At 48.5% G+C, this 22949-nt stretch overlaps 2 protein-coding genes across 3 annotated transcripts; both read right to left on the bottom strand.

The window, feature by feature from the left end:
• Positions 1-132: 132 nt before the first annotated feature.
• Positions 133-9215, bottom strand: rnf139 (ring finger protein 139). 2 transcript variants are annotated; one of them, XM_052071083.1, is made up of 6 exons: positions 8826-9215; positions 6826-7469; positions 5390-5537; positions 5170-5309; positions 4675-4926; positions 133-3159 (listed from the first exon to the last, which is right to left on the bottom strand). In XM_052071083.1, the coding sequence occupies exons 1-6, from the start codon at positions 8986-8988 to the stop codon at positions 2371-2373; spliced, it is 2136 nt and encodes a 711-aa protein (XP_051927043.1). In that variant the 5' UTR covers positions 8989-9215; the 3' UTR covers positions 133-2370. The 2 variants fall into 2 exon arrangements, with proteins under 2 accessions (XP_051927043.1, XP_051927044.1); XM_052071084.1 differs by having other exon boundaries at positions 5203-5309; positions 8826-9214.
• Positions 9216-10561: 1346 nt separating this feature from the next.
• Positions 10562-22318, bottom strand: LOC127604301 (protein MTSS 1-like). The gene is made up of 13 exons (XM_052071348.1): positions 22114-22318; positions 20552-20613; positions 20019-20092; positions 17608-17692; positions 16884-16975; positions 16671-16745; positions 16320-16498; positions 16139-16246; positions 15973-16070; positions 15667-15883; positions 14323-14430; positions 14090-14246; positions 10562-13335 (listed from the first exon to the last, which is right to left on the bottom strand). Exons 1-13 carry the CDS (start codon positions 22180-22182, stop codon positions 12794-12796), a joined length of 1866 nt encoding a protein of 621 aa, XP_051927308.1. The 5' UTR covers positions 22183-22318; the 3' UTR covers positions 10562-12793.
• Positions 22319-22949: the final 631 nt, after the last annotated feature.

The raw sequence follows: 22949 nt of genomic DNA, 5'->3' as shown, positions 1-22949 counted from the left end.
GAGGATCATAAAACATCAATGCAATGTTTCCTGCATGTACGCAATGATAAACTCATGTTACAGAGTGCATCTCAAATGATTTATTACAAACCTTCACACAGGGTTGAAAAATGACCGAGAGGGGAAAAGGGCCAATATCAAACATGATTTTATTAACACTAATGTGTTTTCCAAACCAAGAGGCAAAATGGAAAGCTGGGCATGGCCAAAAATGCTTCAGTTCTGCTTGTACAGCAGAGATGACAACATGACAAATTGTGTGAAGAGCCTTCAATTGCTCCGAGGGCTCGAAATACTCAACCTTACAACAGGGTTCCCCACTCTTCCACTTGCTTTTTATTTATGGACCTTTTAAGGACTTTTGAGGGCTAATTTGTGATTTTAAAGGAGCTTTTCTGCATTTAGCAGAGGATTCACGGTGGATTTAATGCCCGCTCAGCAATACAGAAAGTCACATTTCACTGAGCTGGTGTTCAAATCACTGCTGCCAAAGGAAGGGCACATCTTTATTTTTAGGGGCAATCAGCTAACCCTTTATTTGACATACTGTATGTCAACAAACAAACAAGATGTCAAAACGAATTTATTCTCAAATAAAGTACACCAAGAAAAATTTAAATTTACAAAATATAAAACACCAATTTATTTTTGAATAAAAACACATTTTCAGGATTTTTATTGTTTTTAGCTTTTCCTGAAAATTAAGGACAATTAAGAACATAATTTTACGTTTTATGGCTTTTTATTAACTTTAAGGACCCGTGGGAACCCTGTACAAAAATAGCTTTGCCGTGCACCATTGTGAGGATTTGGGTTTGTTTCAGCAACAGGGGGACTTTCTGCCTGCACTGACTTAACGAGACCACACCAGCTCAGGGATGCCACAAACTGGTGTCCAAAGCAGGATCATAACAAGCTCTGGTGAAGCAGATGGAGGTAACTGTACTCCTCTTGGTTGCGCAACTCAATAAGCTTCTTCACTTCCAAATCTTCCAAAACCAAATTTGGGGAAAAAAAAGAAAGAGGCATGTTCAGCTCAACATTTTTAAAATTCAAATTCAGAACGAGAGAAGCCTTTTGGATTAAAAGTGGAACATCTTCAATGTTTGAAAACAAAGCATCACCGGAAGCAAACAAATTAAAATAAAATACCTCCCTCCAAAAAAAAAAAAAGAAAAAAGACTCAGGCCAGAAGGCTTCTTGCAGTTCAACTTTCTGTTTTAAGTATAGTTGGATTTTTTTCAATCAAAATTCAGAACCAAAATACTTTTAGGTAAAAAATAAGTCTTCATTAAAAAAAAACCCCAAAAAACCAAGGGACGTCCGATACCACTCTTGAGTACCGATACGTTTAGTGCTTTTGATCCATACAATTTCCTTTAACACAATGACAACGATTGTGAAGACACCATTCTTTGACGATTCGCCGATGCATACCTGTCAACTTTTGTTTTCCCCACGTTTTTTTTATCATTTCAAATCATGTATGGCGTATTACAACTTTTATATTGTAATTACCCCCCCCCCCCCCAAAAAAACAATTGTGAACCGATCTCACAACGACCATTTTGGCTCAAATCCAGGTCATCCCACCTGCTGGTAGCCATCAGCAATGCTGTCTTCGATCACTACGATTGTCACGGCAAACCAGCAAAAGGAATCCTCAATTGTATATTTTTTTTCATCACTGCGTGCGGTCGGATTAATAAAGCATGATGTGCGCATGCGCGGTAAGCCGTTGTACGGGTTTTTGTTGCTTTGTATCGTAATCATTTACAAGGGCAGCTACTACAGCACATTTGACAATCAAGTTGTATCCAATCCAAAATCCAATCCAATGAATTTAGAAACAGACGAGGGTGTGGGGTTAAGATGAAAGGAACATTTTAACAAACCGATAGGAGTCCAGTTGCAACCAGAACCACCTCGATGCTTTTTTTTTTCAATTTTGGGCAAAGAAACCCTTCAAACATAATTGGGATCAGAAGCAAAAGACGCTGATTCAGCACATCAGTCCCATGTACAAGAACGTACATAAAATCGGAGGCACGGTCGCACAAGAGACCAGGAGCGGCTCATCAGACGCCTCAGCTCGGCGCTGATTGGACAAGAGAACGCGGACGCGTCCAGTGAGTCCTTCTTGATGGCCGAGATTCAAAACGAGGCCGTCACCACGCGCACGCCACGACGATTTGCCATGTGGACAACGCCAAATGGTGCTCAAGAGAACATCACCAGGAGGATTCGCCCCACGCAAGCAGGCGAATCTCATGCACACATTTTTCGGGTGAACCCCGAAACTGAATATCATCCCTAACTCCTTCTTCAATGAAGAAGCGAAAGTCCATTTAAATAATCCCCCCACCCCTCTCAGTCATCTGTGGAGTCGGTGTCATCATTCATATACTCTTCCTCTACAGGTGTGCCTCCGTTTTGCACAACCCAGTCGTCGTCGTCGTACTCGATGCTGTCGTTGTCCTCCAGCAGCTCGTGGTGAAGGCCCCCCGCCACGGCCGCCAATGTGCCCGGCGCCGGGCGCGGCGGCGCCGCCCTGTTGACAGGCTGGGCGTCAGCGGGCGGGTTTTCCACCGGCGGCGGGGCGGCGGCGGCGGGGGCCTCCGGCGGTGGCGGCGCGTAGCCCCCGTTATTGTTGGAGAAGATGTCCCTGTCGCGGGCGTCGTCGTCCACGTTAACTTTCTGGTGGCACATGGGGCAGCTATCCTGGATGTAGAGCCACTTGCGCAGGCAGAGCGCGTGGAAGTAGTGATGGCACGGCGTGATGCGCGCCGAGGTGGCAAACTCCTGGTAGCAGATGGCGCAGACGTCTTCGATGCGGCGCAGCCGCTCGCCCCGCAGCTCGGGCAGCGAGTTGATCCTCTTGACGGCGGTGCGGCGGTTGATGAAGGTCTTCCAGCCGTTGCGCGCCTGCAGGTAGATGTTGAAGTAGGCGTGCAGGCACATCATGCAGGCGCGGATCTTGCTGCCCGACTCAAACATCATGGTGTAGGCGCCGTTGCCGAACATGACCACGCCGAACAGGAACTCGATGATGTTGCCCGTGGAGCGCACGTAGTACACGTAGTCGTCCAGCTTCTCCCACAGCACGTCCGACAAGCCGTCCGCCATGAAGAGACCGTAGACTGTCAGCGACACCAGCACCTGGCCCCGGCGGGAAAATAGCAAAGCCGTCATTTCATTCGTTGCGCTCTCGGTTGAGTTTTTACTTTGTGTTGCCAGCCAAACTTTCAATTACAGACATATCCCGTCTTGGCGGCCCTGATGATGGCGGCCCTTTTTCAAGACTCAAGTTTGAAAAATGACTTTTTGAACGCCAAATTATTTTATACAGAAAATAATTACAGTACATCAGAAACAAATGATTATAACAATATATTTGAGAGAAAAAGCATGTTATTTTGCCTCATTTAAATCTTAATATCTGAACATTTAAATATGTAAACTAAAGTGCTATCACATTCGTAAATGAATGGCTTCTGGTTTTTGAAATTTCAATGACATCGTAACTTCGCCTCAGCTGCCGGTTAACCTGGCCGATCTTCGACCCACTTTTCTCCAGATTGTCACTTCGTTTCTCCATTTTCTGTACTCTCTTCTATTATTTTCTTCTCTTCTCTTTCTTACCACTATTTTATGTTTTTCTTCTTTATGCGACCACTATTTTTATTTTGGGCCTAGGAGTGAAGTTCAGCATTCGCGTAAATGATATCTGGCGCCATCTAGTGTCGCGAATGGGTATAATGTCTAGACCCCGAATATAAGATGACCCCCACTTTTTCAGTCTTATTTCAATGCAAAAACACACCGTCTTACGGGCCAATATGGTAATAATCAGCTGGATAAAATCAAAAGCTGACAAAATGAATATACAGCCAAACCTCGGTTTTCGAACGTCTCTGTTCTCGACCAAATCGGTTTTCGAACAAATATTTTGAGTTTTTTATACCTCGGATGACGACTGAAAATCGGTTCTCGAACAAACTGAGCACACTTGAATGCACCACTTGACTCCTCGAGCCTTCCTTACACGAGGAAGTGACGCTTCCTCGTGTAGCGTTCCATTACTTAAGGGGCATGTTCAATACAGATTTTTTTTAAAAAAAGAGCATGGTTTCGGGTTTTGAACAAATCGGTTTGCGAACAGCCTTCTGTAACTGATTATGGTCGAAAACCGCGGTACGACTGTACTCACAAAGGAGCATGAACAGGACAAACCCACGGAGTCCAGACTAACAATGTCACTCAGTAAGCCACTCCTCCCCCTCTCAGGCCAAACATGCAGCCTGCGTGTAACTCTCCATTCGGCACATAACACAATCTTTTTTCTTTCCTTCAATGTTATGTTGTACAATTTCTATTTTTACAAGGCAGTAACATTTCGTTTCATCAAATTCTGCTGGCACTACAGGGGAAGCGAAAATGTTTGGTTTACGATTGAGATGGACTTATGCCAGAAGTCGAGGTTCAGCTGATATCAAATCAATTTCCCCAGTTCAGTAAAAAGCATAATGCCACTGATCCCCCACCCTTTTTTTCCGCCCTCCCACTTGACTTGATTGCATCCGAAGCTAGGTCGAAATTGACATTTTGCAACATAAGCCAAACACATTGGAGCCCGGTGACAGCTGGCGAGAGGAAAAAGCGGAAGGTCCGTACCTTGAGACACAGCTCCACGCAGAAGGCGGTGACGGCGAAGAGCCAGGTGTTGATGGCGTAGTGGTGCCACAGGGCATGGCTGAGCACCACGGGCAGCACAAAGAGCGCTGCCGACACCAGCAGCACGGGGAAGTGGCGGCGGAAGGAGGACACGTGAGAGGCGCTGAGCGACATCAGCACCGGGTCCGTCATTCCTTGGATGAAGTGGAGGATGGCCGTCAGCAGGAGGCACATGTTGCGGCTCAGACGCACCTTTGGGAACACGGCAGGGTAGCAACAACATGTAGTTGATTACTCATTTTGCTGCAAAGGAAAAACGGCAAATGTGTCGCAGGTTTTGCGGCACCACGTGCAATATAACGTACTGTATGATTTTTCACTGAACCACAAAAACATGGCGCAGCTGTCCACGAAAAAGCAAGACTGCCACAATAAGAGCAAACAAGAAGGCTCCAGAAAGCTTATGGATGACTGATCTAACCAAACCAGCTGCACCATGACATGAGCAGACGAGTTCTTGTGTCCTACCAGGCGTTCCTCGGGGTCCAGGCCGCTGAGTCCGGTCTGCAGGGCCAGGATGAAGAACAGCACCGGAGCCACGAAGCCCAAACGTTTATCCTCCTCCTCCGTCGAACCTGAACGACACATGACGGCGCCCGCCGTTCAATGACCGGGGAACATTTTGCTCGGGGCGCAAAAGCTCACTGATGCGCACCAATGAAGGTGAGGATGCTGAGGCCCAGGTAGTGCGCCACTGACGAGATGACAGCGCTCATGCCCAGGACGGTGAGCGTGGAGTCACAGCCGGAGATGATCAGGTTGCTCGTCACGTCCCACAACACATCCCAGCTCAGAAGGTAACCCTGACGGGTGAGGGTGACACAAGACATCCATCAGTGGGAGCAAAAAGTGTACGTCTCAAGGTTTGAACGCCAAATCCCAAGTACCATATTTTCCGCACTATAGGGCGCACTAAAAAGTCTTCCACTGTCTTAAAAGCTCACCGAGCGCCTTAAAATCCGGTGCGTCTTGTGTATGGTCATTACGGTAATACGTCGACTCTTCCAATGTTATACCTTGCCGTTGGTTCAGTGAACTGTGTCGCTGCTTTATTAAATGAGTTTGTGTTGCAGCTCTGAAAAAAGGGAGCTGTGCTGTGGTTTGGTCTCAACAAATACAGATTCCGTGCCTTCTTCCGTTTGACTCGAGAGGCGTTCAAGGCCGCCTCCGAAAAACGTAAACTAATGATTACTTCAATGAAACTGCAAAAATTTAAAATACATCAAAACTGAAAAGCAAGCGAGGACATCACACATTCTATAGCCCCCCCACCCCTACAGAATTTATATTGCGATTTAATCATTTGCGTATACGCAACAAAGGAAAAAAATAACGACTGGCATCTGATCGTACTTTTGGAGCTACGATCAAGGAAATGCCAATGCGTTTTTTGGAGGCGGTCATGAACGCCTCTCGAGTTGACCGGTAGTAAAGTCACGGAGACGGACAAAGATGCACCTGTATTTGTTGAAAAAATGAGCGCTGTGGTTGTGGTTTTATTTTTTTTAAAACGCAGACTTTAATGGTTTTCAGTCTCAACAAATACAGGTCCTGCACGTCTTTGTCCGTCTCCGTGCCTTCTCTTCCGTTCCATTCGAGAGGCGTTCATGGCCACCTCCGAAAAACATAAATCATTACTTCAATGAAACCACAAAGAAAATCAAGCGAGGAAATCACAAAATAAATTCTCTAGGGGGATATAGAATTTATTTTGTGATTTCCGCGCTTGATTTTATGTTTTTATGCATTATTTTCAATTTTCGTAGTTTCATTTAAGTACAGTAATAGTTAATTTACATTTTTCAGAGGCGATCATGAACGCCTCTCGAATTGAATGGAAGGAGCATAGCACCATCTAGTGGAGGCAATGTAGATTGCGCCTTTTAGTGTGAAGTGTCCAATGTATGAAAAAAGTTACAAAATAGCCATTCATTGAAGGTGCGCCTCATAATCCAGTGCATCTTTTAGTGCGGAAAATACGCTAAATCCAGAGTCCTGAAATTAGTTAGCAAGCGTGACTGGAGTCAAGTAGGGTGACTGCTCAACACCAGTGAGCAGAACCGGACTTGAGCGCCACTGTGCAGCTTTTACCTGCGTGTCAGAGTTGCGGTCAGGATAGCCGCCCGTGGCGTCGCCGCTCTCCCGTCGCACCGCCTGCACGACATAGATCAGGATGAGCGCCTGGGCTGTGACGCGGGTCAGCCAGAAGACGCGCAGCACGTCTGGGAAGCGGATTCTCTTCCAGGTGTCCTTTAGGAGCAGCTGCAGGCCGTACATTCGGTACATGTGTCGCACCAGCAGATAGACATAGCGGCACGAGTAGTAGAACCACTTGAGCCGCGCAGCCAGGCAGGCGGCCGTGTTGAGGGCCAGGGCAGCGCCCGAGAACGCGGCCACCAGTCGCCGCACGTCCGGGGGCAGCTCCATCATGAGCCCCCACACGGGCATCATGACGTCCAGGACAACCAGGGCGGCCAGAGACGACCGCAGGCCCAAGAGAAAAACGTAGGCAACGCCAAAGGCCAGCTGCACAGTAGCCAGGCCGAGCCAGAGCGTGGGCCCGTTTCGCCAGCCCAGCGCCACTTTGTAGCGGACGCTGGAAAAGTCCGTGTGCGAGGTCGCATGATAGTTGACCAGCACGGCCGCTGCGCCCAGGAGCACAGCTAGGAAGAGGGTGTAGAACTTGAACAAGGCTTTCTGCGACAGCAGCAGCACCACACTGGAGACGAGCACGCCTGGGAAAGACCGGACATTTGTCACAATTTCCTCAAACAACTTGTGAGCGACAGGTCTGGGATGCAAGGTCAACATGAGTGATACACGACCACAACGCGGCCATTATCCAGTTTTACTTCACTGGACTGAATTACAAGTGAGACATGCCCCGTGGGCTCCTTATGGTACACTTAATAATTGCCAAATTAAAATTCCATGTTGCATTTTGTTAAAAGGGCCAGCACCATTCAATGTTTTAAGAAAGATTTTCCTTTTGAATATTCATTCCATCAAAGATTCGAAATATAGGATGGATTTGGACTGACCGGAAAAGCTGACTGATCTATTTGATTGCAGTGTCAAGTTTCCACCAACAAAAGTCATGTGGGTTGGAAAACCTACTAAAGTCTGCACGCTGGCATTGTCTTTACATGGTGCCGGAGAAGCTTCAGGGGAAACATATTTGTGACCAAGTATCCAATTTAGTCGCCTTTTTCCCCAGCCCGAAGTGTGAGTTTTTTGTTTTGTTTTGTTTTGGTCAAGTGCAGTACATTTTTTTCATGTTTGACACGAGATGACAGCAAATGACTGCTAACCAGGAGGCCTTGTTCTCCCTCGCTGGAAACAAAGTTCTTCACAGCAAAAATCTCACGTGACTACAAAAAAAGGTTTACTTCTTTACTTTCTTGCAACGTGGAGCACCCGATTTTAATACAGACAGACAAAAGAATACCGGAAGCACCCGTTTGTTTTTCTTTTGCGGCCGCTTCCTGGTTTGCCAATCAAGGCGCTTCTTTGATTGGCTACATTTCTGACACGTCACAATTCACCAAGTCATCATGACTCGGGTAGTCGTCCGCTTCCCCTTCGCCCCAGAGATTTGAATATTGAATCCCGTTTATGATTTTTGACTATCACCCCGGGCAAAGTTCAAAAGCACCAAATAATTTGGGATTTGGCATTCTTGGTCGGGAAGGCTAAAATCGGGACAGCCCGATAGTCTTTGTGTGTATGCCATCTGTATCACGAGTGCCTTGCAAACTTGTTTCAGTTTACAGTACACAATGCACAGGGTGAATCAGAGCCTGTCACGGTCGCGCATCCTGAAACGAGACTGGCGTCAAACTTAACACGCAGTGGATGTTGCCGGCCACATTTGCGTTGTCTCAAACGAGAATGGTTAAAGGACGCAATTGGCATTCCAAAGAAGACGAGTGCGTCATCTTGCGAACAAATTAGCCGCTGTTGCTGTCAACTTGTGGGGCTGGCGTGTGACTGACAGGTGACGGAGCTGCGCGTCTGGCTAACGTTAGCCCGGCTGCTGATCGCTACTGGACGTGCGTGCGTGGGTGCCACTTGCTGTCTGTCTGACTTACCCACGATTCGGAACAAAGCGCTCCCGGCGGTACCGGCCCAACCCGGGCCGGGCTCGTAATACGAGTTGAAGATGGCGTCGATAATGAAGATGCAGGGGACCCGCAGAGCCACATCGAGCACCGCCAAGGCCTGCTGGCCTAGCCGTCCTTGCGAGGACGCCATACGGCTTCGTGCTCACAGATCACAATGCCAGAGGCTCCGCGGGGGTACCGGCGCGTCCGTGAAGCGGGGACAGGCATGGAAGTCGCCCGTTGACAGGCTGTCGTCTTCGGACGGGCTTAGCTCAGGCTTCGCTTGGTTTGGCAGCTACGAGCCGCGGCCGCCATGTTGAGTTACTTGAACTTTTCACTGCTGCATCTTCTTCGTTGGTGCAAAGTAAGCGACTACACTCCAATGTGAGACGCGGCTGCCGCCCCGCCCAACGTCGAAGCAAAGAACCACCAAAATTCACCTTCCCGTTCTGCTGTGGGGAAAAATTAACTGCAGGAATACAGTGCGATATTTGACTAAATGTTAGACAGAGGTCCCAAAAGTCTGGATATTCCGTCCAACTGGAATCACTCTGAAAATCTAAAACAAATGCAATGTGATCTAAAATCTTTACAACCACTGAGTACGTCATATACAGTGTGCCATAATTGCCTTGTTATTTTGTTAGAATTTTTTGGGGGAGTGAGTGGACATATTCACAAGTCAGATTTTTTTGGGAGATTATCCTCCACTAAATACCGAGAAACTCACTATTTGCTTGCTTCTAAGTCATTATATGAACTGCCAATTTTCCAAAGTATTTATTTATTGATATTTTCACAATGACCATTTTTTTAGGGGGACTATTCAGAATTGGTGATTCTCAAATGTTTTTTGCAATCCATCCTCATTGAGAAACTCACCTATTTGCGCTTTTTCTACACTTGCATCAGTCTACTACTGGGGTGTCCAAACTCGGTCCTCAAGGGCCGCTGTCCTGCCTGTTTTCCAGCTCTCCTTAGAGCAACAGACTTGATTGAAATAATCAGGAACGTTCTAATGCTGCTTCAGAGCTGGCTGATGAAATGATAATTTGAATCCGGTGTGTTGTAGCCCAGAGAGATGGAAATCAAGCAGGACAGTGGCCCTCCAGGCCCAGAGCTGGACATGCCTAGTCCACTCGCAACATTGCCCATCTCAGCTTTGTTGCAGATTTTAGGGGAGAAATTGGTCGCAATTAATGATTCCCCGATCTTTTAGGGGAACCTATCATCCATTATCCTGTGAAAACTCACCTATTTGCTGTTTTTGTACAATGTTAGCCTAAAAACACAATTATGTAAGACAGGCAGGCTCCATCCTGCCTCTCATTCAAGATCAGCTGAGAACCCAATGATGCCAAGGAATATGTGGAAAACTACCGGATTGAATTAGATGAATCGTCACCAATAAAGTCACGATTTACTCGCCTCACTTCAATTCAGGTTCAGTTCCCAATCACCGAGTGTCATAGATGAGGTGTTGATCCTCTTTCGAATAAGGTCAGCCTCGGAGACACTCCCAATGAGCCAAATGAGGCTAAGTTTTACGGCAACGACCGTCTTCCAACAGCCTGCCCTTAATATGACATCACACAGCTGCTCATCACCTGAATGGTCTTTGGTTACATGATGCACGAGAGGTGAGCTGTCTTTTGTCATGCTGTCGAATGGAGGAATTCGAGAGCTGGGTCGGCACATTCGCGCCCCGCCTCCCTCGGGCCCTCCTCACGCCACGAGCACACATAGCGCCGCCTCCGGAGGATGGAAGCCTGCCCGGCGGACATTGAGGCCTTCCGCCGCGAGATGTTCGAGGTAACGAGGAATGGCCAGCAGGTCAACATAACGCTCTACCAGATGATCCTGGAGATCAAGCGCCAGACCCAGATGGACCTGGATGAGCTGCGCCAAAGCCTGCGTGACATCTGCGCGCGCATGCGCGCCATCTCAGAGAAGGTGGACCGGCTGGTGGAGCCATCGCCTGTGTGGACACGACTTTGCCATGCCTGCGACCAAATCAACAATCCCACCGTGGTCTTGGCCGTCGGGCTTATGCTGGCCTGCGGATTCTACCTATTAGTTCGATAGGAGGGCATTCTCCTCGGGATGCAGGAATCGTTGGCAACCCGCATCTTCGAAAGAGGAAAGGACATTTCTTTGAGGGCTATCAGGTACAGATTCTGGACAGAGATGACTGCTGCCTGATCAGACTAGAAAGACCGTCTCGAAACGGACGAGGAGCTTTACGCCATTTTGGTATTCCCCGTTTATTGCGAAAATCCATGGATAATTGACACGCCCCCTGAAAACGTTTGGAATCACCCGTAGATACCGCAGGATGGTGGCAAAGCACTACTTTTGTCTAAATGAAGCTCTTCAGTGCACAACAACACGGTTCCTCGGCACCAAGATGCCCTAAGATGGCGGCAAATTAAACAAAGAGTTGGTTTTGCAAATGGCGAGTCGTGGATCGATCATCTGCTTTCAGCAATGTCCTGACACTTTCTTGCTCCTGCACGTTGGAAAAGGCCACAAAGGAGCCGTTTTGCCACCAAGGTGAGAAAAACAACAAAATGTTTGGAATAAAGGCAAAGAGCCCAGTTGCCTCTGTTAAACTTTTGCAGAGTAATAAAACCTGAATGACAGACCAGAGTGAGGACAAGCAGCAACCAAAAACACAATGGACCAGATAAACATGATTTTTTTTTTCTTCATTGAACTCTGCGAGGCCGTGATGACATCTGGAGGCTCGTCACATTAAGATTCATCTGCTCAGCGCACCCGCCGCATGAGGACAGTCTGCAGGTTATAGAGCCCATCAAACAGTTTTCACGCTGACGTGTTGGAAAACACCACGACGAAACATCGTTCGGACCTGTCCGAACAAGTGAATGCGGTTGGAGGGACAACACTGGCCAGGGAATGTTTCCGACAGGACATTTGACTGTGAAGAACATTACGTCGGAAAACACGGAAACAAATACATGGCACTGACTTGACAGCAGCAATTCAGAGTCCGTAAGGGTGGCCGACACAAATGGAAACTATCAGACACTCAACAAGCTCAGTGACGCTTTCCGGTCCATGCAGCACTTCAGTTTGACTGGCTGGAAACAGTTGACGCGTACAAGGCGATCCTGCGTTTCACTGGTGGTTAATGACACTCACCGACTCGCCTAAGTAATCATTTGCTTCCATTGTGTGCAGAGCGGATGGAATATCCTCCAGTTTTCTTCAAGCTTCCTTCTCCCGTCCTGATGGTGCAATGCGAGCGTGTCTATTACCATAACACTCTGACATCATTAAACTTAGGCCATAAGTCAAATATATGTATATATATAATATTTACAAAAACACACTCACACACTTCAATGTATCCACAACATGTCAGTGTAGAAAACAGTAAATATTAAACCCCACCTGACTTGACCTCTACGCCTTGGGGAAAAAAAAAGCCGTAAGAACATAATCATCGGTTGTCGAGATACGAATCGTACTGGGAGCAAAGCGCAGCGAGATCGAACAAGCTCTTCGTGGACATCGATAAACGATCGGCAACACGGCATCCTTGGCGGAGGTAAAAAGAGCGACAACATGCCAAACGCTTTCACTTTACAAAAGGCAAATTCCAGCATCACGTCCTCAATGTTTGTCTCGACGGCTGTGGGAAAGCACAATACGTAAACGGGACACTGGAGCAGGTTTTGGCACTTGAAGTGGAGAGCGTGCAAAAGAAAAGACATCCTGAAAGTCATAGAATGATAACTGAGTCATGCCACTCTACATTTGGCACATCCTGAAAAAAATGTTTGCCAGGAAAGCTGGCTCTGAAAGGGCAAAGCGGGATCCTCCCAAATGAAAAAATGCATGACTCACGTTGTGCGTTTTGATACAGCATTGGGGAAGCTTTGTTTGCGGGGCTTCATAAAGTCGGAAAGTGTAGCCACGAAACGTCCGGTTCAGTGGATCCTGGGTGCCGATCGGTCATTGGTGGTTGTCCTCTTCAAATGGACGCCGCGCCGGATGGCCGCCAGGAGGTTATTCACGTCGTCCCCGTGGTCTGTCTCCTCCGGAAGCTGGCCAGGATCCAAGTGAGGCGAAAAGGTTCCGCCGCTCCCCGGTGAGAGAAGCGTGCTTGGTGGGCTAACGGGGGCCTGTGGGGCGCGCCCGCCCTCGGAAGTCCACGCCCCGGGGAAGCCGCGGTGGTACGGCACGGTGGGTGTCTTGACCGGCAACGTGGGTGGCTTGATGGGGATTGGGCCCAAAGGGAGGCCTGCCGACGTGCGTCGCAGGTTGGGCTTGGAGTACGGCGCTCGGCGAATGGTGGCCACCCCCGGCGGGATCAATGTAGACTGGCTGGGGGCAACGCGGGCGGACGGGGCCAGCTTGGACCCAAACCATGGGCGGGAGGACCGAGAGAGGTCGCTGGGCTGTAAGGCGCTGGGCAACGTGTCCACGTCATCGCCTTCGTGATCTGCTCCCATGGAGAAGAAGTCGCAGTCTGAAGGGAACAGACATTCGGCGATAAATCACAATATATAATAACTCCCCCCCCCCCCCCCCAAGTCCACAAACTCAACCCCTGGCCTGGCTTCAGTTAACTCATTCATTTTCCGAACCGCTTCATCCTCACTAGGGTCAAGGGCAATGCTGGAGCCTATCCCAGCTGTCTTTGGGCAGTAGGCGGGGGACACCCTGAACCGATTGCCAGCCAATCGCGAGGGGACACATTTACAAACAACCATTCGTGCTCACACTCACACCTAGGGACAATTTGGAGTGTTCAATCAGCCTGCCATGCATGTTTTTGGAATGTGGGAGGAAACCGGAGTACCCGCAGAAAACCCACACAAGCACGGGGAGAACATCCAAACTCCACACAGGAAGGCCGTAGCTAGAATTGAACCCGGAATCTCTGCACTGTGAAGTCAACGTGCTAACCACTCGACTACCGGGCCGGCCGACCTTATTTATCATTCTTATCAAAAAAATGTAGGTAGCCTTAAATTATCTGCATCGGTTATAAATATTTTGATTTCATTTTTTGTCTTCCATGAAAATGATGTGATCAACATCAGCGGTGGGGCTGTGCGCCAGCCAGCGCCCTCTATTGACCACTGAATCCTACTTGGCATGCTAAGCCCACGACATCGAACTCCAAAGCAAACCTTCCCCACCCGATCCTCTGTAACCCAAATTCCACAAAGGCTCGACCTAGCAGCTTTAAGCCTCACCCCACTGGGGTGCCCGCCCACCTTGCGTGGGGCCAGCATCCTCCGAGCAACATGGTGTGTTGGTTTGACTGCTGTAGCCGCTGGAGCCATGCAGCGAGTCCCTACTGGAGCCATGAAAGTCCAAGTGGAGACTGCGGGCCAGCGCCTTAGCCAGCTCCACGTGGGCTTCTTTGTCCTCCTGCGTGCAAACCAAACATGGGTTGGAAGAAATTTTGGCGAAACTCATCCCGATTCTGCCGAGGTGAATGAAAAACCTTGGAGGAGGTCACAGGGGGGGTTCCTTTGCCTCTGTGTAATTCCTCCTTTGGAGGTTCAACCGTCTCCCTCCTCTCCTTAGCTCTGCTCGGGGGGTTGAATAAGGGCTGTCAATGATAAGACGCAATGCATGGTGTTGAGTTGTTAGCATGTTGCTAAGCTAAATACAAGGGAATCAATCTGCAAAAAGTTGAATGGAGGAGAGTCGACTCTTCTTCCCTACTGAAGACATTTCAACTTGAATGCAAAAAGCTTCCTCAGTTCTGAAACTAATACACCCCCCCCCCCCCCGTGATACCCGACAGAGAAATAAAGGGACAGAAATCCACACTGAAAATTTTGAACTACCGTATTGGCCCGAATACAAGACTGTGTTTTTTGCATTGAAATAAGACTGAAAAAGTGGGGGTCGTCTTATATTCGGGGTCTAGACATTATACCCATTCACGATGCTAGATGGCGCCAGATATAATTGAAGCAAATGCTGAACTTGACTCCCCAGCCCAAAATGAATGCCACGAAGAATAAAAATAGTGGTAGCACGAAGAAGAAAATTAAAAAATAGCGGTAAGAATGAAAAGAAAATAATAGAAGAGATAACAGAAAATGGAAATACATAGCGACAATCTGGAGAAAAGTGGGTCGAAGATCAGCCAGGTTAACCGGCAGCTGAGGAAAAGTTATGTCATTTACATTTCAAAAACCAGAAGCCATTCATTTACGAATGCACTTTAGATTTGAATGAGGCAAAATGCTTTTTCTCTCAAATATATTGTTATAATCAGATGTACTGTAATTATTTTCTGTACAAAAATTAATTTGGTGTCTTTTTTCAAACTTGAGTCTTAAAAAAGAGGTGGTCGTCTTATAATCAGGGCCGTCTTATATTTGGGCCAGTATGGTAAATAAGCCTTTCAAGTACCAAGAAGAGCCCGGAAGCCTCCATCCAACTCTTGCCGATTACAGTGACACACACGCTGAAGTCAATGAGACAGCCACGAAGGGACAAGTGGAGGACAAAAGGACCTTATGGAACGGGACTCGGCACGACGAGATCACAGATGAGCAGTCGGTTAAACGAGAAAAGCTTATGGGCGAGAGCGAGCAAGTGGACGGCGGGGAAGCGGCTGAGGTGGCGTTGGCGGAGGAGCACGAGGAGGCCAAGTATGGCGTGTGTAGGCGGTGGTCTTGTTGAAGCAAGCGTGACACTCAAAACCATTGGACAACTAAAGGTGAAAACAAGAATCCACGCATGCAACCGTCGCCACAAAACGTTCGTGGTGGAATCAGAATGGCGAAATTATGATGACGCGTCATCCCTCGTAGTGTAAGTTAACCGGCACGCATGGACGCACCGGAGGCATGGGCGAAGGCGACTTAGACTGGGGGGCGTCCTGTGAGATGAAGCCCGAGTCGTGGGAGGACACCGAGGAGAGGCGAGCCGGCGTCCGCTGAGGGAGGGCCGACGAGGACGAGGCGCGGTAGCGGAAGTGCGAGGCAGGAGAGTGGCAGTGTGAGCCGCTGGAGCGAGAGTCGCTACTGGTCATACTGTTCAGGCTGCTGCGGAGAGAAAAGAGCCGCCCAACAGCCGTCAGTGGAAAACCATTGGGGCTCATCGCGTGGTTTGGTTGCGGCCCAGCGAAACCAACCTGCACATGCTGGACTTCCTGGACGCCGTGGTGCTTGGGGATGAGGGCGGAGTCTGATAGGACCAGGAGCATTCGGACGCCTTCATGTCCACAATGACCTGGGAGGGAGGAAGAAGAAGATGAAGAAGGTGGAGGACAAGGAAGAAATGAGGAACAGAGGACGTGCTTGTTCACTGGAGGCTGGCAGCTTGTGAGGGTCCATGGTCAACGTCTTCAGGTCGTCCGTCAGCGTCTGAAGGTGACTCATCTCGCCAAGCATGGACATCTCCTCCTCCTGACAAACACACATGCCACAGTGAGGTGCGCGCGCGTTGACGTTTGCGTGGGGTGTACGGTTTATGGCTGACCACGACGGGCCTGAGCATGGCCACCACGCAGCAGAAACGGCTCCTCTCCTCCACCAGGGCCCTCCGCAGCGCCTGCTTCTCTGCCTCCTCCAGCTGAAGGTACTTGTCGCTCACTTCCTGCATGGCGTTGTCCAACTGCGGCCAGATGTCTCCGCGCCCTGCACCCGAAAATACAAACGCTGAGCAAGAGGACCAAGAATGGAGCGGTCGTCGGGTCGACGACTGCTTACCACAGACATCAGCTGAAGAGCGAGTCGCAAATCGGGCCGGCGCCACCAACAAGGCATGAGCAAAAACTCAAGTCAGCAGAAACATGGTTTGGCATGAGATAGCTGGCAGCTTTGAGCGCACCTTTCTTGGCTTTCTTCTGCAGCTTCAGCGTGTCCGAAGAGCGCTTCTTGATCTCCTGACGGGCTTTCTTGTACTCTGCCCCAATTCACACACACACACACACACACACACACACACACACACACACACACACGCACACACACACACACACACACACACGAAATGAATGCAGGACATGCAGCAGGTTATTGCTGGGCCCGTGCGTGCGTGTACCTTTGGCATGTTCCTTGTCCAGAGTGTTGGCGACTCTCTTCCACTCCTCCATCTGCTCTTGGAGGGGGTTGATCAGACAATCCACAAACAACCTGCACACACATACAGACGCACACACACACACCATATGCTACTGTAAATCAGAGGTGAGCAAACTACGGCCCGCGGGACGAATCCGGCCCATTGGTCTTTTTAATCCGGCCCGCCGAAGGTTGGTCCACAATTAAGGTTCAATGTGAATGATTGCATTCATTTCAATTGGACTTGTAATGACAGGCATTTCACTGCCAGGTGGCGCATTGACTTGAAGTTGCAGAACACGGGTTGGGGGGGGGGTTCGACCACCTAGTACCTCTGTATCGCTCTACTTCTACTGGTCTGATCACAACCCATCTGCAGCAATGCACAGGCTAAAATAGGTCATCAACAACACTGTTGTCATTTAAAAAAAGTATATATTAATACAGTACTTTCATGCTTTTGTCCTGTTGATGTTTGATATGGACTGTCAACAAATTCAGTTTTTTTTAAATGTACCATAGCTCGTGCTGACCTGGCCCTTCTATCAAATTTTAAAAGTCAATGCGGCCCCCCGAGCCAAAAAGTTTGCCCACCCCTGTGCTAAATCAAATAATATAACCAGGTCAAATGAAGCCAACAGGATGGAGGATTGAGAGGGGCTGCCATCCACACCTGCTCAACACACTCGCGCATGCGTACATACGTGGAGAACTGTCTGAGTTTGACCTCGATGCTGCGGTGCCTCATGCACATCCTGGAGAGCGCTGACCCAATGTCCCTCGTCGCCCCTGGCAACCGCATTGGAAAAAAAAAATCAGTCTTCAAGCATCATACGTTGCGTGAACAAGCTGGTAGCTTCATTACTTTTCTGATCTTATGGAGGTGAGGTGCGACTCTTTGGGAGCGTTCTCAATTGTCAAATGTTGATCTCAAAGCCTACTTCAAACAGTGAAATGCCCTTCCGTCCCAGTTTTGGGGGGCATGGGGTTGCGATCATGTTGTTTTGTGGATTTGTTGGTGCACCCTATCAACTTTTTGCTCTGCCACCCAGTTTATTTTGTATGCAAGTCCACTGTGGACCACTAGATGGTGGCACACTATTTTACATTTGAAAGAAGACGAATGACCTGCGATTGGCTGGCAACCGATTCAGGGTGTCACCCGCCTACTGCCCGAAGATAGCTGGGATAGGCTCCAGCACCCCCCGCGACCCTAGTGAGGATCAAGCGGCTCGGAAGATGAATGAATGAATGATTGAAAAAGAAGACGAATGAAAGCAGCAAGTATTTCAGCCCAGCATTGTTTTTTTTCTGACGTTGATGAAATGTCAAATTCTATGTAATCCCGCTTTTGACACCGACAGAAAGCGCCAGATCAGAAGCTTATTGTCAAGGCAGAGGTGGATCAATATACTTTACGTCGTACAATTATATTGTTACCTAGTAGGTTTTAAAATATATCTGTGTTGCGGATTTCGCTTATTGCGGGATCATCTGGCACATAATCCACACGAATGAGCGAGCGTAACTCTTGTCCAATTTTTGTCTTTGTTTAAAAACGTGATTTGGTGAAAAATGATCAAAGTGAAGAAAACTTGCCATTTGATCCCCAAATGACAAAGACAAAATGATAGGCGGAGGTTAATTCCTTCAATGAAGCGATGACATAAAGGGTTGTAATTTGCTGATTTTTTTCTTTTTTGGTTGATGGAGTCAGGGTGCAGCCGTGATGTTGCTGCATTGCACCACTGACCCCCGCACGCCCTCCCTCCCCCTCCAGCCTCCTTTTCAAACGTTCCAGCAACTCTTGATGTCTTGCACTCAGCTTATTTATTTATTTATTTATTTATTTGGGGGGGGGGGGGCAGTTTTGACCACCTAAGAGCCACTTATTTCCTGGCAATGGCAAATCAAGTTGTTTTGGTCCACGTCATCGCCAGACGTCACCTGCGTCATTTCAAAGTGAGATCCCCATCACAAAATTACATAACAGCCCAATGGGGGTAACAATACAATACATGCCGATTTATATACGTGAACATCCGAGTGTGTTGGCGGATAGCACGAAGCTTGTAGCAAATGCTCCAATTTCATTTATTTGGGCTGAAAATGAGGACGTCTTGAAAGGAATGGTTATTTTTGCTCATCTATCGATGCCGACAACGTCCAGTGCCAAGCAGAGCGATGAAATGCTCTTCCACTAGATGGCAGAAGGAATAAGACAGACAGACGGATATGCTCTCGATTGAGAAATCTCCACTCCTCTCAGCTCATCGGTACGGCACTGAGTGGCTCTTTGCGGGCGATAAAGAATACATGATGTAAACAGAATGTTGTTGTTGTTTAACCTTAAATGATGTGTCTGTTTGTTGCTTGCTCTATCAAAGAGTGAGACGTAATCTAATGAGATGAGTGATATTGTACTCATCTACCTCGTGACATTTGTTTAATGGAGTCCCACATCACCCTGAAGAAAAGGAGGCACTGGAAATGCACTTGGCATTCGTACAGACTTGGAATTTTCCAAATGAGTGTGCGGGGATCATATGTGTTGGTCTCTCTTTTTCGTGTAACCAAAGCTGCCGCTGGGGATGCCATGATAGGTCGGTGAGGCTTGGACCCACTTGCTGCTCGTGGGAGCGACGGAGAAACATTGGGAGGTTGTCCTCTCTGACATCATCCCACTTGGGATTCTTAATTTGTCCCGCCCGAGCGGCAAACTGCTGCATAGGTCCAAATCCAGTCATCTGGTATCCATCCAGGTACCAAATTCTGACTTTGAGCAGCGAGCATAGACAATCAACGGACTGGTCGCCATCCAACGGCAGGTCACACATCAACAAATGTTGGATTGGTCCCCATAGGGCACAAGATGGTGGCGATGCACGACCTCGATCAACAAGAAATCCCTCCACTCACATCAACACGGTTTTCTTCCATAAAGATGGTGCAATAGGGCATCAAAGCACCACTTTGGGCCAAATGAAACTCCTCAACTCACTCTCACGTAGCTCATTGGCACCAAGAGGCAAGAGTCAGCCGCAATTCAAGTAGACAAAGACGCGAAAGTGTTAGGAATAAATTCATGGAGCCAAGATGAGAAATGGGGTCCTACCTCGACTGCCGGACGCCATGTTGGACACCTTCTGGAAGGCGTCTAGGAAGGCCGCCAGCGCCACCACCGTGGCCCTGCCACACAGCACAAGCACACACACGTGCCGCCAACTGCTAACTTTCCACTCATGAGGCTTTGCCCCCCACCCCCGCCAGAAATGACTTCCTCAAGCAAGTCCCGAGTTACTTGAGGGAAAAGTGCAGTCCACGCTAAAAGAAAGTCAGGTCATCATTAAGTCCTAAATCTTAATCAGTCCCCCCGTACTGGCCGGTTGATGGAGACTGCCGGGAACAAATATTTGAAACAAAGCGACGTTTGTTATCATTGCAAAGAGGTCAGACGACGAGACACAAAGACATGCAGCGTGTCTTCGGTTGTGATCGCACTTCCCCCGTTCTGGAGTCACTTCTTATGCCATCCAATCCAAGCATTATTTTAGCAAAAGTGGCAAAGTCACCCTTTCGAGTCTGACCCCAGTACAGTCATGTGACCAGAGACCCCGCCTCCACGAATAGAAGACGCTGAAAGGTTACCTGAGCTGCGACTGCAGTTTGCCGGCCTTGCTGACAAAGTCTTCCCACACCGGATAACTGCCCTGCACAGCAAACACAACAACAACAAGATGATGATGACATGGGAGGCTATCAAAAATATTTTCCTGGCCAACTTTCATGAGATGAAGAATCACCATTCAGGCCTTGTAGTCCAGACCATCAAATTTTCACCCAACTAAGGGGCAAACCGGACAAATGTCTCCTTGGATTTCCTGTGAAGATTCATTCTAGTCCAACTTCTCATTGACTGATTGATTGATCGAAGGCTGCGTCTCAATACTTTTGTCCGTCTGTAGATGGCATCTCTTTTCAAGTGTGATGGTAGCATGTGGTCCCCCCCCCCCCCCCCCACATCTCTCTTCTTCATCTCCAGCTGCGCTGAGCTGCATGGACGACTGTCGCCATGGCAACACTGCAGAGTGGCAAGAGGAAATGATGTGCGGTGAGGGTTCGGGGAGTGTTGTTCTACCTCCAATTTGTATTTTTTGAGGGTTGCCGTTTGTTGGTCTAGCTTTCACGCCACTGCCGTTATTCGAGCCGCCCTCCACGGGAATTCAATTTGCACGCTCTGTCTTTGTTGGCGTGCCGGCACTTGGGAGGGCAGCGCTGCTGCCACATCCATCAGCCAGCCAGGACATAAATTGTCGCCGTGGCAACAGCAGCCATCTGAAGTCCCTTGAGGAATCTATCCAGGGCTGCTGTTTTCCAGTTGGTGTTGCTCATATTCAACAGAATGGGCCAAAGATGTCATCCAACAGGGGCAATTGGGAGGTAGGAACAATAAGCCAGCCAATCAACTCAGTGTTTCCATGGCAACAAGGGAGGTGGCTACATGAGTCAGAACCCAACCTCAAAAAGAGACAAGGCTTAGCTTGTCAGTCGCCTTCTCGCAGCCAAACCAATAATCCTTATTCGAATAATGAAAATAATCATGGTTACCCCCATAATTAATAACTGTGATTTGATTAGGAAATAGTAATATTGAAATTGTAATAATGAAATGGTAGCCTCGTGAGGAAAAGAAAAATACCCCAAGAATGTGAAAGTCAGAAATATTTTCACAATTATGCCATTCGCAAACAATTAACTGGTCGCCAGTGAACATCAAGGCACATACAAACAATGGAGTGGTCGCCAGTCAATATCAGGGAAGCAAGCTAAACAAAATCAATTGGTTTCTTGTGTTCATGGAGGAAAATGTCACCATAGTAAAGTTGTGGAAGACATTTGAACAGGTCCACTGCGGCTCAGAAAAGCCAATTCCAAATCTTGATTATCATTGTTATCACTATACATTTAGCTAGAGACCAGGAGTGTTCCACTACAAATATCTTGTGTCGTGATCAGGGAGTCAGGAATGAGCATTTGGATCTCCATAGTTCCGATATCCATCATGGGAGCCATTTGCACCACCTGTGGCTGAGGCAACACGAGGGTGTGGCAAATTCTTCTGATTGGACACCTGAGACGTCACCTGATTACAACGACGACGATGATGATGATGATGATGATGATGATGATCGACGAGTGTGTGCGCCAACCTTCAAGTCTGCTATGACGTTCTGGAAGAGTCCCCCCAGCGCGCTGCACTCCCTCTCCATGCTCTCCATCTTGTCTCAATCGATCCAAAACCTCCAAAAAATAATATTAATAACAAGAGCGAGTCCAAGCAGGAACGCACTCGCGCACTAAAAGGAGCTAGGATGGGGTGGCTGTCGGTGTCTTTCTGTCTTCTCTCCCCGGCTGTCGGTGTCTTTCTGTCTTCTCTCCCCGGCTGTCGGTGCCCCGGAGGCGCCCTGCCGGCGGCGTCTATAGGGCGCCCAGCGGAGATGGAGGCGGTGTCCCCGCGGGGAGAGGGCGGAGGAGGAGAAGAAGGTGCGCGCTCGGGGAGCGAACGGGGAGGACCGCCACCGTCTTCGCCACCGTCTTCGCCATCTTCTTCCACGAGGTTGGAGACCAGAGCCGCGGGGACACGCCCGTCAAGGAAGACGACGGCGCGCGTCAGATTGACCACGCCCACAGCTGGAGGCTTCATTTTGGCCAATGGGCCACTCTCCAGCTCTCCTCCATTTTACAATCTAGTACAGTAACCTACACAAAACATTCTACATACTGTAATAGAAAACACCGAGTGTACGTTTCTACAATATTGCATTGTGCAATTTGACCATGTTTTATACTTTAATTCAACGGTGAAACCATACACTCCTCCATATTACATGATGTAGGAACTTGGAACCTACGACACTGAGTACGTGAGTCCACTTGTTGTGGAAGAACCTTGACAACAGCACTACCTGGTGGACAATGTACAAATAAAAATCAATTCTACTCGTGGACCGTGATGCCGAGGACAAATGGCTGTTTTCTCACGGGT

The sequence above is a fragment of the Hippocampus zosterae genome, chromosome 7, assembly GCF_025434085.1.
Source record: "Hippocampus zosterae strain Florida chromosome 7, ASM2543408v3, whole genome shotgun sequence".
NCBI classification, from domain to species: Eukaryota; Metazoa; Chordata; class Actinopteri; order Syngnathiformes; family Syngnathidae; genus Hippocampus; species Hippocampus zosterae.
This window is presented reverse-complemented; position numbering and strand designations above follow the sequence as displayed.

Bases quoted from the DNA above. Each gene is read 5' to 3' on its own strand.
- rnf139 (XM_052071083.1), bottom strand. From the start codon at position 8,988: ATGGCGTCCTCGCAAGGACGGCTAGGCCAGCAGGCCTTGGCGGTGCTC. The intron at 5,538-6,825 runs GTAAAAGCTGCA...CTCACCCGTCAG, and splicing joins ACCGCAACTCTGACACGCAG to GGTTACCTTCTGAGCTGGGA. The intron at 3,160-4,674 runs GTACGGACCTTC...CGCCGGGGCCAG, and splicing joins GCGTGGAGCTGTGTCTCAAG to GTGCTGGTGTCGCTGACAGT.
- LOC127604301 (XM_052071348.1), bottom strand. From the start codon at position 22,182: ATGGAGAGCATGGAGAGGGAGTGCAGCGCGCTGGGGGGACTCTTCCAG. The intron at 16,976-17,607 runs GTATGTACGCAT...ATGTGTGTGCAG, and splicing joins AAACTCAGACAGTTCTCCAC to GTTGTTTGTGGATTGTCTGA. The intron at 16,071-16,138 runs GCACGTCCTCTG...CCTCCCTCCCAG, and splicing joins TGCCAGCCTCCAGTGAACAA to GTCATTGTGGACATGAAGGC.